We start from the raw sequence: 15354 nt of genomic DNA, 5'->3' as shown, positions 1-15354 counted from the left end.
TCCTTCAGGACCGACAACCAAAGGATTCTGACAAAGGCTTATTGGAATTATTTGACAAAATAATCAATACACTCTTCATTCCTGCCCTCAACGCTACATTAATTCATTTATAATTCAACTTTAGCGTAAATTCGGTCGCGTCTTTAATAGTTGCTGAAACCTATTAATCTTGTAAATATTTAGTCATGCGTGTAGGGTTGGAGGGAGTGCTTGAATTATGCAAATATTTACTTGCCTAACAACTTATTTATGTCTTTAACGCCATGCTACAAGGAAGATTAATTGGGAACAACGTGGTAATTTTTAATAACTTTGGAGGTCTTAGATTGGGACAGTTGTAAATTCACATGTCTACCTCCAGATATTAAATGACGATATCTTCGAAAGATGGTCTCGATGCATTTAAGAATTCAATGGGGTTGTATTTTCTACAGTTGCACAGATGCAGAAACAGGCATGGCGAGGCGGTGCCTAATTAATGAAAGCACAATCAAATCAATGGTCACATAATTACACATAACTGTTAGGGCGAGAGTTTGTCTAATTAGTATTATTGTTTTACTTTTTTGTCGGTACAAATTGTATGTAAAAAGGAAATATATTATGACCTACTGAAACGGCGGTTGTTACAATGAGTGCAGAATGTAACGGAAGACGTTAGGTATGCGTTTGAAGCATGATGTATGCTAGAATTATATATTTTTGGTTTCCAATGCAACCCTGTGTGGAAACGGGGAAAGAATATTTCCACTGCAGAAGTGAACTGCATGCGGTAAGAGTCCGCTAATCAAAAGCATCCATTCGCTTATTTCACCCCGTGTATATTCGGGTAAATATTCGATTTAACGTTTCCGTTACATCGCAGGGCTGATCATTTGGGTTTTGAGAGTAGTTACACCTTTTTCTTTCTGTAAACTCTATCGAGCGATCATATTTCTATAGGTGGGTGGTTAGCTGTTTTTGTTGTACACACTTCATGAATTTCAAGGTGTAGTCCAAACGATTTTGACTAATGGATGAGCTTGCAATCTAATTTTCTCTCAATGATGATAAAAATTTCGTTATAGTAAACAGAACCGGTGCCCAAGAGGTTGTAGTTATATTAAGCATACATATATAGTTAAAGTTTGCTCACATTATAGTTAAACGAGGGTAATCGTCTTGAAAATGGATATAGTATTATTCTAGTTAGCTATATGCGATTATAACCTCATGCTTCGTTATCTAATTTATTAAAATGCTTTTGTCGTTTGATCGCAATTTACGAGTAAACCAAATAGTAATTTTATATCATTTATATACTAAAATTTGACTTTAATCAACACACTTTATAGTCTGAGTGCCTGCCGACATAAAGTCCTATTTATTAATACCCTTCTGTAACTTCTTGTATCGCTTCATTATGGCGAGTCTACCACTTTTTCTATCTATGAAATTTTTCGTACTCGCGGCGTTTCTCCTCCATTATTTTTCAAAAATACTAAATTTGGTATCGTAAAAAATTTATAGATACTGTTTTTCTAAAAAAAATTAATCGAAAGAGAACCTTGTAAAACCCCTCAAAAACAATTGTCGGACAAAAATGTTGGAGCGTTAAGGGTGTCTACCGAGTGAAACGTGCAAAAATAATTACTCGAAAAAATTTATAGATATCCAGCTGATATTAGCAACATTTTTGAGAATTATGCCTATAATGATATTTTAACATTGTCCGACAAAATACTTATACTCATTTTGCAGTCCGACGCGCGAAAATTGACATTTTTACGAGGACCAAAAATTTATTAATATTTGTCGGACAAAAAAAATTAATATCTCTTAGAAACGTACTTAATACGTGGTACAAGTGTCCGACAAATATATCGTAACCAATCTTCATTCGGACAAAAAAGAAATTTAAAAGAAATTGTTTTCTTCAATATGCTTGATGAGGTGCACAATAACAATGACTAGGTTTAATAACCTATTAGAATGAAGGTGGGGAACGTGGAAATAGTTAATATGATGTTCTAATCGCAGCTAAACTACTAAAAGGAACTCTGGATTGTCCAAAGCTTCTCAGTGCTCTCCAATTCACGATACCTCAAAGAACTACCCGATCAAGACAACTTTTTAAAGAAGGTACCTATCGATACAACTACACTATTAGTCAACCGTTAGCAAGGATCCCTGCTACATGCAACGAGTTTCCAGAAATAGACTTGTTTTATTTATCAACTAAACTCATCGCAGACCTTCTGAAACGACAATTTTTAACCAAGACATCGACATAACATTTCACTTTTTACTGTTTTTTTGTTTTTTTTTTGTTGGCATTGTAGGAGCGATTTAGATTTAGATTTAGATTTAGATTTGTTCGATTATTATTATTTTTTTTTGAATAGTAGTTTAAGTAATTTGAATTTATTCATACGATTAATATCTAATCATATATAATTATTTTTTACTAAAGTGCGTTATTTTGACTACATATTAAGTAAAATATGTTATTGAAATTAAAGTCTAAAATATTGGCTTGGCCGTCAATAAAGCTATATATATAATATTATATTGCGACAGACGTTGAAGCAAAAGATGGGAATGCACTTGCTTCAGATGGGTTAAATGTTGACGTCGAGGTAGATGTTGAAGCAGACGACAATGCACTTCAAGAAAAACAACATTAATACAAATTAAATATTAAATATTTAAGTATACATTATGAAAACAACATTTATACAGTGATATGCATGTAGAAGTGTAGACATAGGGATTTCCTAGGTCTACTTTCAAGCGGAAAAGTCTTCTGAAAGACGCCTAATTTTATGCAACCAAAATAACTTCTTGAAACAAATAAAGATCTGGATGTCATATTAATTATTAGTTAGAAATAAAGACATTTATTACTAAATTCAAAAGTTAATTTATTTTACAAAATATCTGAAATAAATAATTAAAAATAGGTATATTATCGTAATAAATAAAAAATTTCTTCCAATGTTGCTTTGACTTCACAGAAAATAAATCTCTTAATCTCCTTTAACTGTAATCGGCACTATACGAATTGCAAATGTCAAATTTTTTTTAGTTCATTAAATCGCACACGAACGAAAATTAGAACACGGAAGTCAATGCTATAACGATAATATTCAAATTAATTAATATGACAGACAGATCTTCATTTGTTGTAGGTTGTAGGTAGTCAATTTGGTTGCATCAAGTTAGGCGTCCTTTAGAAGCCTTTTTATCATGTAAAAGTAGAAATTAAACAAATTTGCAGCGAAATTATTGAATTAAATAGAAAACTTTGCAATAAAATTGTTCGAACTGAGATATCAACATTTACATCAAAGATCAAACACACATACTCCAAGCAGCAAAAAAAAAACGTTTTCCTTTTTTTCACGTATAAGCCAATATTTTTTTGTCGGACAACTTATTAACTATATTGTATACTTCATGTATGAACAAACAAATTTAAAAAAACATGGATATCAATAAATTTTTAGTCCTCGTAAAACTGTCAATTTTCGTGCGTCGGACTGCAAAATCGGTAAAAGTATTTTGTCGGACAATGTTAAAATATCATTATAGACATAATTCTCAAGAAATGTTGCTAATATCAGCTGGATATCTATAAATTTTTTCGAGTAATTATTTTTGCACGTTTCACTCGGTAGACACCCCTAACGCTCCAACATTTTTGTCCGACAATTGTTTTTTCAGGAGTTTTACAATGTTCCCTTTCGATTAAACTTTTTAGAAACACAGTATCTATAAATTTTTTACGATACAAAATTTAGTATTTTCGAAAAGAAATGGAGGAGAAACGCCGCGAGTACGAAAAATTTCATAGATAGAAAAAGTGGTAGACTCGCCATAATGAAGCGATACAAGAAGTTACAGGAGGGTATTAATAAATAGCACTTTATGTCAGCAGGCACTCAGACTATTAATAGATCGATTTCGTTTGTCGTTTCTTTGATTATTTGTTGACAACTGTCTACCCTTCAAGTATACCTGAGTATCTTTAACAAAGTCCGGGATTATGATAGGGCGATCTCTCGTTCCTTCGTCTTGTATAATTTTTTCATTTACAAGTAGGAAAAGTCACTAGAAAAATCACCATTTTTCTAAAAAAAATGTCTTTAGCTTGAAGAAGATAATACACCGTCCATTCAATGGCGTATTGCAAAAGCAGAAGAAAAGTTTATAGGTGCAATATCCAAATCCAGTAAAACATAGAATATGAAAATTTGTTTTAGTGAATAAATAGGAAGCATCTTACTAACAAGGTACAAGGAAATGTCAAAGGTATTTAGACCGCTTTTACATGAGAATACTGTGTGCGTGATGCCGTATCCGAGATACATAATATGTCCTCAGAGTTTATATCAAATACACTTCGCAGACTTTGGAAATTCTAAATTGCTCGTTCGCAATGAGGCAGAGCATATTTTAAGCTATAAAGTACGGCGACACTAGCGCCGCCTAGTAAAGACTTTTTGTCGCCCAGTAGCCCAGTAGTGGATACGAGTGACAAAAACTTTTCAGCTATCTTTTAAAAGCAAATTGGTGGTCTGCCCGAAAGGTGTCCTAGTGCGGCCCCTAAAAATTTTACACTGGAGTGGAGCCGCCGATGCTGGGTTCAGTGTCGCCTAAAATTTGTAAATATCCTTCTACAAGACTACAACTGATGGGAAAGAATTACGGGGAAATGTAGAAAGAGCGTTTGAAGCAGTTCAATCATTACAAATCCTGATTGCAACAAGATGTTTGAGATAGAAAGTGTTTCATAGGCGACTATATTTTTTGGTGTTTATTTTCAAACAAAATTTATTGTAGAGAGCTTATTATTGAAAATAGGTATAACATATTATACTCGTACATTTTCGGAAAGCTCCTAAAACAAGCAATCTTTTAAAATCATGAACTATAATTTGCATTTAAAAAAATCAGCTGTACTTACTTACCTAAATAATGAGAGAACTTTAACAGAAGGCCTCACTTTGCAGTAACTGCTTGATTTTCCAACCTGACAGACTTTTTCAAAAAAAAGTGACACCGTTTTAAACTTCTCTCACAACTGTAGTTACCTTGTTTCTGCACAACACTATTATAATAGTGACAAACTAGGTCTACCAAATCGTGCGGAAATCCCGATTAAAAGTAAATAGCACAATGTGAATTGGGCCCCCTACTTTTAGAAAGCAAGTAATTTCGTTTTTGAAATGGATTGTGCATTGTATGTGCTCCTTTGCATTCGAGTTGCATTTAGATTGCCCTCGGTTGGTTTCAAAATTACAATAAACTTAAATTTGGGAGGGCCAAATTCATAACTGCTCCCAAATTTCTAAAAAATTATTTTTTCACATAGCGACCGATTGCGCTGAGATTGCGCCCCGAATACTTTCGGTTGCGCCCTTGCCGTTTTCAGTTATTCCAAATACAACATTCCATACTGTCCCCCTAGTATTCCAATTTAGCGTTCTTTTTAGTGATCGTATGCGCTTGGTTTGTGCCCCGAATACTCTCCTATGCGCCCGTGGAATTTTCTAGTTATTCCAAATGGAAAACGAAAACGAAATTTTCTGCGTTTTTAAATTGGGGAGCCAAATCCGCCAACCGTCGCGAACCAGCTAGTGTCTTTTTTTTTGTTAATTCCACTATTTAACGAAATGTCACTTACACAATAAAAAAAACTCCTTTCTCGAGGTCTTTCAAACACACCGCCAATTATCATTACACTTGATAACGCCAGCTTCGCCAAAACGCGCCATGCACTGTACTCTTTATTGAAATAAAGTGATGAAAATTAAAGTAACCAATGTGACTCATTCGAGCGTTTTTTTGTTATATTCTAGAAACCAGTTTGTTATGGGGTGCAAATTTCGGTTATGTCATCCCTGCACTACTACCGGTCAACGTGGCGTTAACACAACACACATTTATCTAAGCAGAAACGCCATCTTTACCGCATCGTGATGCGTAGCATTGAGACACTCTTCTCTTCATAAACCTACCAGTAAAAGCCCTGACTGCTTTTTTTTCAGTAATGCTCCCTAAAAAACCTAGGTACGATTTTCCTCCTTGCATTTTTGTAAATTTATACTTTTTTAAAATACTCTTTATGATTTTCAATAGCGCTTACTAATATTACGCCTTACGCAAAATTCTTTTCGTTCAACCAATCAAAAACCCTCAGATAAAAAGATAGGATCTGAATTGTTTATGAAAAATACGCTAAAAACGTACTATTGGGGTTGCTACCTATACTGTCATTTATTTATACACTTGTAAATATTACATATTAATATTTAATGCGCTAGTATGATTTGAACTTTTATTTATATGAGAGGTAGGATATGTTCCACCTCACATCCTTTATTTTACTTATACCCGCGGCGTTCCTTAAATTGCTCCCTTCCTGTTGCTACATGATGATACAGAATATTTCATTCAAATTTCGCTATTCAATCTCCATTTTTGTATCAAAATTAAATTCCTTCCTCAAATTGTTTGCCCGAAACTTTCTAATTTAACGGGAGGGTGGCGCTGTTCTAGATGAAAAAGTTCCGTAACAAATTTAGCCCGTGTATACAGATAATAAAGGGTTATATTCGATGCTATTAAAAGGGTAACATAAAATAAGTGGTTCATTAAAAGTTCTTAAAGTCATCCTCTCTCTATCTGTGTGACTTGTTTTTCCGTCCGTTGAATAAAATGCTACTTCCTGCGGCTTATTATTGAGACATTAATTTACAATGAAGAGGAAGCACGGAATCCCACACCGGCCAATAAATTGCATAATTGATGAGCACACCAGTAAAACCCTCGGTCATTATTTAGGTAGCTTCCAGATAAACTATCAGTTTGGTAGAAAGTTATGTTTTGTGGGAACGGGTGGATACATTTCAAACACTACACAAGTTCTACAATCAACAGATAAGCAAGTTGTATAGCCTCCATTTGAAGTGGAAACTACAGCCAGTAACTTTATCGGACACCTGGAACTGCGGAAACGTTCATAGGTACATTCTTTCTCCAAATTGTCTAAACCACAAGAAATACACTTGGGGGAAAGAAAAACTGGGATTTCTTTTGTTGTAATTAATTAATTAAAGTGGTAACGAAGTTCGCAAATAAAGCTAACGCGATTTAATTAGCACTGATTGGATGCTCGCCGGAATGTCTCATGTATAATCGATTAGAAAGTGAGTAATTAGTTGCACCCTCGTCAACTTTACCGAAATTGTCATATAGGCAGGTGATGATGACAGTCACGCTTTCGTATAATTATAATGTCGCAATTAAGATTTTCTTGTTAGTTAGAAACCAACTGGAACTAACTCGAAATTTTGTAAAAGTCTCCCACGTAATGAGCACCAGAGGAAAAGAAGTGTTTTAAATATGAATAAGACCATTTTTCCTGCTTTGGTTAAATATAGTAAAGCGTTTCCGTAATATTTCTAAAAGGAGTTAGAAAACTTTTTCTCTCGGTAGGAAAATCGATGTCTTCCTAACTGCAGTTTAACAAAGGAACTCTTTTAGAAGGGCCACATTTCGCGCGAACTTACGGATTATAAGGAATGAACCTTGTTAAATTTCCTGAAAGTTTCAATGGAAACTTGAGATAGTGTTATAAAACACTGTTAGAAAACCTTAACCTCGATGGATTGCAAATCTAAATTTTTGTTTCGTTTAAAGTTCTTCAATAAAGATAATGTGGCGCATTCACAGGTCATACTCTCAAATGATATTAAAACATCCTTGGACCGTTCGTTCCAGCATTTTGGGGATTGTTTTAAACCATAAAGATTCCGCTGCAATTTATAAACACGCATACTTAAACCTTCAGGGTGTTCCATGTAAATTTCCCCGTACATAAAATGCATTTGAAAAATGTTATTTGACGACGATGACATTTTGAGATTCAACGAATTATGTAAATATTTACTACAATATTTGTGCAAAGGTAGGTTTATGGTCCCCCATCAACCCCTCGACATAACATTACTTGATTAAGAAGACGGGATCACATTAGTCACAAGTTAAAAGAATTAAAATGGTTAAGTATGTCTGATCGAAGGTTGTTACATTCTGCTTGTGTATATCATCGCATAATTGCTTATCAAAAGCCATCTTACCTATTTAATAAAGTAACTCTTAGAACGGATGTCCATAGTATCAACATTAGATCAAAGAATATTCTAACGGTACCGATTCATAAAACTGCTCTATATCAACGTTCATTCAGTTATAACATCTGCAAAATTTATAATTCCGTCAGTCCGGCTTTAAAATCTTGTGAGACACTGTCATTTAAGAGGCTCTTTTACAAGTCTTTACTGCAGAATCAATAAATTAATGGCGTTTTTTGTTCTTTTACTTGTTTCTCCAATATGTCTTAGCTGCCATAAATGATTTAACAATTTGTTTTAAAAGGGTTAAGTGGGAGAGCAGATGGTATGGATGCCGTACCAATCTGAACTTCGCCCTTTTGGGTTGTCACATAAATTATTTTTTAGTTACTATCATAAACTTGTAAACGGCAACTCAATAAACGACTATTATTATTATTATTATTAGATATTTATTACTCTTTCAAATCTACAGAAACTAACTTACGACAATTTTAGAAATCAAAGATGCACTTTTCGCCATTTGGAATATCACTAAAAAGTATAATCTCATACTAGTTCCGATCAAAACTAACTTACCATTTGCTTTCATGAAACATACACCCCAGTAAGTTGGTAGCCGTCTCACATTCGTCATGCGAATTCGTTACTAAAACAACCGCGTTTAGTAATAGAGTAATGACCTTCTACGTTACCTGTGGCTAGGCATCTGTCTGCCATAGGTCTAATCGTCTTGTAGGTGTCATAATCGAAAGACTTTAACTCGTCTAAGATAGCATACCAAGACGTCTTATCGATTTTTCCGGATCTGTTCAGCTGAAATAGTCCTAGTTAAAGAATATTACTTTAAAATATGGCAAATTTACAATGTTCATTTTCTTGTAAACGCAGGCCACGAAGCATTTCCCCTTTTCGGTTTCCGGCAGCTGATGCTTTATTATCTTGCTGATATCGTCTAAAAGTTGGCTCTAAATGGTCGATTTGCAAACTTGATCTTACCATTGGAAGCGCCGACTTCTGCTATACACTCAACACCAACACCGATCACGTACTCTCGAATTTCGCTTGCTATTTCAGGTGGCACCTGAAAGCAATCCACTTAAATGTGAAATATGCGCCTTTAAAAGCACTTACACTAGCAAACGCTACAGCCAGCGATATGAACATAAGCGAGATTAATTGCTGCATTGTGACCGACGCGTGTCGCATTAGAAATGCTTACGTTTTTAAATGCGCCGCGAATTTACACTAAAACTCTAACGTGACTTGCAATAATAGAAGTATAATTGGCAAAATTAGATGTTGTAAAAGATTTATTACGAAAATCTGTAAAAAGGGATATTAGGTTATAAATTGCTAGGCCGCGTACCGTAAAAAGATGATGTACATCCGCATTTTGCGACAGGTAATTATTATTTGTGATTATCATTTTAAAATTTACGTAATATTATTAGCGTCGCTCTACTTGAAAGAAGAAAAGCAGGTATATCGGGCTTTAATTCAGAAGGTTAATTACATATCATTCAGTTTATTGCGTAGAAAGTGTATTTATTTACTTCATTTTCCCGAGATGGTTTGTTAAGGGAATGAGAATTAGATTTTGCACTATACAAACCGCATTTTCAATTGAAAGAATTAGAAATCGATACGAATAAAAGCGCTTAGTTAAAATATCACCGACCCTCTTTTAAACTAAGCTTCGATTCGTCTCTATTTAATCGAATGGAGTTATTAATCCTGCATCTATTCCGCGTACATAATCTACCGCAACTTAATTTAAACTCCATTTACACATATTTCAAAAATTAAATTGTTTAATTGCGGTTTAAAATCGATGATGCTCTCGAAAATTATACAATTTAATCAAAATAAATGGTTATTATAGTGTGTTTTGTGCAGTCTTTAGCTCCTGCATTATATGGTATTTTTCTCATGACCTTTCGCTGTGGGATCGTAATTATTTCGAACATTTCTTCTATAATTGTAAGAAAAAAATTTAATGCTTGTGGTTGTGTTCAATTTCCCACGTGCACTAAATTTTGTTAAAGTGTGTGCAGTAAATTCTCCAGGAAAAACCTACCCTAGTAAATTCGCCTTCCAAGAGAATTCCCTCCAGAAGATTCGCTACCTACCATTTAGTATCAACCCACTCTATCATTAATATTAAACGACCGTAGGTGGAACTTCGTTTCTGATGGCTTTTAAATGTGTATTATTGATTCCGAGGGTGAAATTTTCGTCGAAAAATGTTCCAGGGGCGAATTTACCCGGACTAGTATTCGCTTATCTGGAGGCCAATATTCCAAGGGCGAATTTTGCGAGGCGAATCTTCTTTCAGTGTTTCGTTAAGCCATTTTTATTTCGGAGAGATGGTTTGAATTTATTAACTCTTTTGTCCCACATATTATGTTCTCGCAAATGTCTATGGGCGAAAAATGTTTGTTAATTTCAAGTTGAACTTTCGTTTTAGTGACATAATGAAAAGTAATCATTAATAAAAAAAAGGCAAAAATATTGCTGTGTGCACTGGCATGCAGTCAACTACACTACCCACAAAAAACCTGTCCAGCTAGTTTCAATAAATCAAAAATTGAAACTTAGAATTTTTATGATCTCTTCTCGCCTCTCCTCCCCGGCATTTGCTACAAAACAAAATCCTTGAGTCCAGTCTCGATCAATTTCCGAAAATTCCAAAGAAATCATTACACCTCAGATAAACCCTGAGTACAAATAGAAAGAAAATCCTACATATTTTGGTCTCATCGAGCCGAATATCTGTAAGAGTTGGAGGAGTTCCAGTCAATTTTTAAGAAGATTCCGTCCTGCATCTTTGGATTTCTTCTACTCCCTTGGTGCTACCGTTAACAATCAATCTACACCACTTTACCATAAAAGGACCTGCGGAATCTGCCCAAGTGTTGCCGTACCGTCTACGCCGCTTGACGATAGGACATTATTGATTCAGCACCTTCCTAACTCTTGGCTATAGTTTGAACAGCAGGTGGGCCATTGCAAATATGCACCTTTCTTTCCTCTGTAATCGCATATCTCTCCCAAATACGCAAACTTAATATTTCTTCTTTCATTTTTTATTCTATTCAGGAGTGTGAAAAGTTGACAAGTTGGTTAATAAGCGTAAAACCATCAAAAATAAATTCACGGGCTTTCAAAACTTTTTTGATAACATTAAAGCGGAGGATTCAGATATCGTATTACAAGATCTTCCTTTTTTATGTAAGTTTCAAAGTGTACTCAATGAATTTAAATGCATCCAAAACGATATCGGGTGTGGTTTTGATTGTATTCCTCTAGAACAAGAACAAGCTCGAAAACAGTTCGAAGATCAATTTTATTGGGTTTATGCTGCTGCAAAAATGATTGTTGATAAATTCAATTCTGAAACTAATTCTACCAGTTTAAGTACTGCCCACTATCGAATTACCTATAGTACAAGAAACGAAGGTTTTGCCCTGGCAATTTTTTCAAAATGGATCGATTAACTTGAAATTTTGACAGTAAGTAAGGAATAACCTAAGGATCAAAATCTATATCATGCCAAAGGGCGCTTTCACTCTGGGGGTGGTTGTCACAGTCACTCCATCTCGGGGTGGCAATTTTTTATTGTAATTTTAACACAGAAATAGATAGAAAAATTAATTCTAAGCAAATAGTGTTCTATACATTTTTTTTGGAAAGGTAATACTTCTCCAGTTATTCGCGACCGAAAGAACAATGTTTTTAATTGGTTATTCGCGAAAAAAAGTATGCATTTTATAAAAAAAAACTGTGTAGAACAAAATGTAGCTTTTAAAAAAACAAATAAAACGTTTTTTTTTAAATTGCTGTATTGACCAAATACAAATCGAGTTGTGGCTTGTTAAACGTTAGCTCTTGTTCGTCAAACGCTAAAGAGAGTTTCACAGTAAGATAATGATAAAACTATTCATGTTTCCAGAAAAACTTGTAGAATATTTTTTTTAGCAGTACCGTTTTTTCTTTTTTTCAAAAACAAACTTTAGCATAAAGGGTAAGTGGGTTACGATGAAAATAAGGTATATCCGTACTTCAGCGGAAAAATCAGCGCAAGCAACCCCCTAATTACAACCCTAATTAAAATTCGGCCTTCCCCTTTTCCAGTTTTCTTCAATTACGTATTATTAATACATTCTAGAAGTGTGACCAGTTTAGAAATTTTGTAATAATTGAAGCTAAAAGTGAATAACGAATTTCTGCAATTTTGTGAAAAACGTCCTTCTTTTCAAAAGAATTACAAAACAACTGGAGATACGTAAAAAATGCGACACACCCAAGTGTACCTTTTTTAATTCCAAACATTTTCCTCGCCGGCAATGTTCTGTACAACAAAAATTAATTGAGATATAGCATTACCTACTAAATATCATTATTTAGGTGGTAATGGATATAGACGTTTAAAACATGTATTTATATGCGAGCGCTACCTTGTTTTAGTCCTTTAAGCTCACCCCATTTTAAAACTAAGGGTTTTAAATGGATTTGATGTAAATAGCCTTGTAGCTCTTGTAAAAACCTGCAAAATGGTTTTTTTATGAATTTTCTATCATAAAGGAGTTATGATTAAAAAACGAATCCCAATTTTTTTAGAAGAAAGCACAAATCGATATAATATTTCCGTATACTAATATCATTAGAATTTTACATACACACTTATACATACATTACATAGCCTATACGCATTTGTAATATATATATATATATAGTATATATATATTATATATATAATACAGGGCGATTCAAAAAATATCACCAGCTTTGGAAAATCTGAATTTTTATTAACAAACAAAATACGACCATGGGATACATTTCAAATATTTTCCACCAGAAAAATAGGTTCAGCAGATGTTCAATATGACCCACTCGAATTGACATCATACTTCGAAAAATGCACACTGAACAACTGTGCGTCAATAATAAATTATTAACTTTTTGGGAGGGTAAATACTTTTTTTTATTAACCACAATAAGGGTGGATTTTTAAGGGTGAAAACTTCTAAAGAATATCCAAAAGCTCTAACAATCGGCAGTACTCAACTCCTCTGAACCAAATTTTTTTGTCAGCCTTAGCTTTTAATTAAAAAAAATACCTAGTTTTCATCCTTAATTTCACGGAAGTTCAGGAGGGTAATCACGGAGTTGAGAAAAATCTGTATCAAAACGTGAAAAATGCAGTATTTTGACAAAGAAACTACATGAAAAATTAAACAACATATATTTTTGAAAGGTTGTTGCAAAATGAGAATTCATATCTTTTTTATTTTAGAAGGTATGTATTTTTTGTAGATTTTTCGTGATATGATAGATTCTGATATACTGCATAATTTGTGTTTTTCACAAATTTTCAAGCAAAATTTGCTTTATTACGACTGTTTTCTAAATTTACCAATGCTCTTAATCTGAGAATGACTACCTCGCTCAGCAATCTCTTTTTTCACTTTCATTAGATATAATGTAGTTTGATTCCCTATAAATCAAACTTCAACATTCTTTTCGGACGGTTGCGAATGGTGTCGATTGCCCTGGTGCTCTTTTTTTGTATTTTTCGCTTTTTTTTTCTTTTCAACTGCTTTTCTAGGTGCTTTAATCTTCAGCTATACTTATACGGCGCATTTTTTTCCCGTAAGAGTTCGACTTGTTCGAAGTGTTGGGTCCCTTCTTGATTAACTTTTGCGGGGGGCTTATTCACTCTGAAGACAGACGAGAATTTGAGCTGTTTGTTCCAAAAGATCTAACCAAATCCTTCTTCTTTTTTGGGAATCGAAATACTTACCTCTTGCTATACATTTCATTTTCTTCTAACTGACCTTTGACTGTCGACTCGTCCAAATGATCGCTTTTATTAAATTTTTCCACATTTACCTTGCATGATACCTTTCTGTTCTTTCTTATTGCCATTTCATGGCTTCGCTGGGTCATTTCTAATAGTTTTCACGTAATCGATGGCATTTTTAAAAAATTGCAGGTTTACACTAGTCGTGGTTTAATGGGCTAGTTTATGGGTTTTAGTCAGTTGATAAATTTGCCCCTAGGGGAGATAGTTGTTTTAGATCAATATTATTTAAGAAAGTAGTGATAATATCAGCATACAATGTCATTGTTATTTATCCGGTAGAAGTTGATCATGCTAGTATAGTATATGTGAAATGAAATATAAAACTAATGTAAGAAGCAATGGGTCATTCTTAACGATGTTTTGGGGGATAATAAAGTAAAATGCGAAACGGAATACATTGTATCTACTGATGGCCTTATAGTCACCGAACCTGATGATGTTTCAGAAGCATTCAATGGTTTTTTTGTTTCTATTGTTGCAAAAATCTGTGAATCCTCAAACTTCTCATTTACCAACAGTGCCGAGTACAACCATCTACCTATTTCCAACTACATCGGTTGAGAAATCTTTCTTCTGTTGCCCCACTCGTAGAGAGGAGGTAGAAAGTGAGTCTATATAAGAAAAACCCATGATAGGCTTTGTCGTGTTAATTAATAAATCAAAGTAAAATAAAAAACCTATAATTTTTATTGTTTTTCTATGGGCTATCGATTTCGCCTTATAGGGCTTCATCAGGCCGTAGCTGAAATATACAGGGTGATTCCTATAGTACCTGCCACCGTTTGGGAGCGTGTAGGTGGTGCGTAGGGGAGTATTTTGATATAGGACACTTGGGGTCGGAAATCTAAATTAAGGGTGCCAGAGCCAAATTTACCTTCTGGAATTTCGCGCCTGTAGGTAGGCAACCCAACCGGCCGGCGGTGCACACGGAGCGATCTCAGGCGGCGATGTGTGGCTGACACTTGATCAGAATTTGTTTAAACCCACGAAATCCCGTCTGCAACGACGCGTATCAAGTGAATAAACACTATGGCAATAGTATAATAATAGTTGGCTAGATGTAGGAAGTGCATTGAAAACAACGGTGGCCACGTTGAACACTTGTAAACGTTATTGCTTTTGACTGTCGTTTTCCCTCCTTCCCTCCCATGTCGCTTCCTCGCGCTAACTCGCTCTGCATCGCTCCGCGCGAAACGTCGGTCGGTTGGGTTGCCTACATACAGGCGTGAAATTCCAGAAGATACATTTGGTTCTGGCGCCCTTATTTTAGATTTCCGACCCCAAGTGTCCTATATCAAAATACTCCCCTAGGCACCCCCTATACGCTCCCAAACGGTGGCAGGTACTATAGGAATCACCCTGTAT

General features: G+C 34.6%; 2 protein-coding genes across 2 annotated transcripts in view; one reads left to right on the top strand and one right to left on the bottom strand.

Annotated features, from left to right (window-relative positions):
- Nucleotides 1-15354, top strand: part of LOC116167723 (head-specific guanylate cyclase) — a 263401-nt gene that overhangs the window by 150624 nt on the left and 97423 nt on the right. The window lies entirely within an intron of this gene.
- Nucleotides 8567-9412, bottom strand: LOC116167741 (general odorant-binding protein 19d-like). The gene is made up of 6 exons (XM_031483238.1): nucleotides 9255-9412; nucleotides 9120-9204; nucleotides 8987-9075; nucleotides 8816-8936; nucleotides 8700-8769; nucleotides 8567-8654 (listed from the first exon to the last, which is right to left on the bottom strand). The coding sequence occupies exons 1-6, from the start codon at nucleotides 9327-9329 to the stop codon at nucleotides 8615-8617; spliced, it is 480 nt and encodes a 159-aa protein (XP_031339098.1). The 5' UTR covers nucleotides 9330-9412; the 3' UTR covers nucleotides 8567-8614.

The sequence above is a fragment of the Photinus pyralis genome, unplaced genomic scaffold (genome assembly GCF_008802855.1).
Source record: "Photinus pyralis isolate 1611_PpyrPB1 unplaced genomic scaffold, Ppyr1.3 Ppyr1.4_LG4, whole genome shotgun sequence".
Classification (NCBI taxonomy): domain Eukaryota; kingdom Metazoa; phylum Arthropoda; class Insecta; order Coleoptera; family Lampyridae; genus Photinus; species Photinus pyralis.
The sequence above is the reverse complement of the archived record's forward strand: the minus strand, read 5'-3'. Positions and strand labels throughout refer to the sequence as shown.

Excerpts from the sequence above, each read along its gene's own strand:
- LOC116167741 (XM_031483238.1), bottom strand. The coding sequence starts at position 9,329 with ATGCGACACGCGTCGGTCACAATGCAGCAATTAATCTCGCTTATGTTC. Across the intron at positions 8,937-8,986 it reads TTTACAAGAAAATGAACATT|CTGAACAGATCCGGAAAAAT; the intron begins GTAAATTTGCCA and ends GGACTATTTCAG. Across the intron at positions 8,655-8,699 it reads ATGTTTCATGAAAGCAAATG|TGATATTCCAAATGGCGAAA; the intron begins GTAAGTTAGTTT and ends TATACTTTTTAG.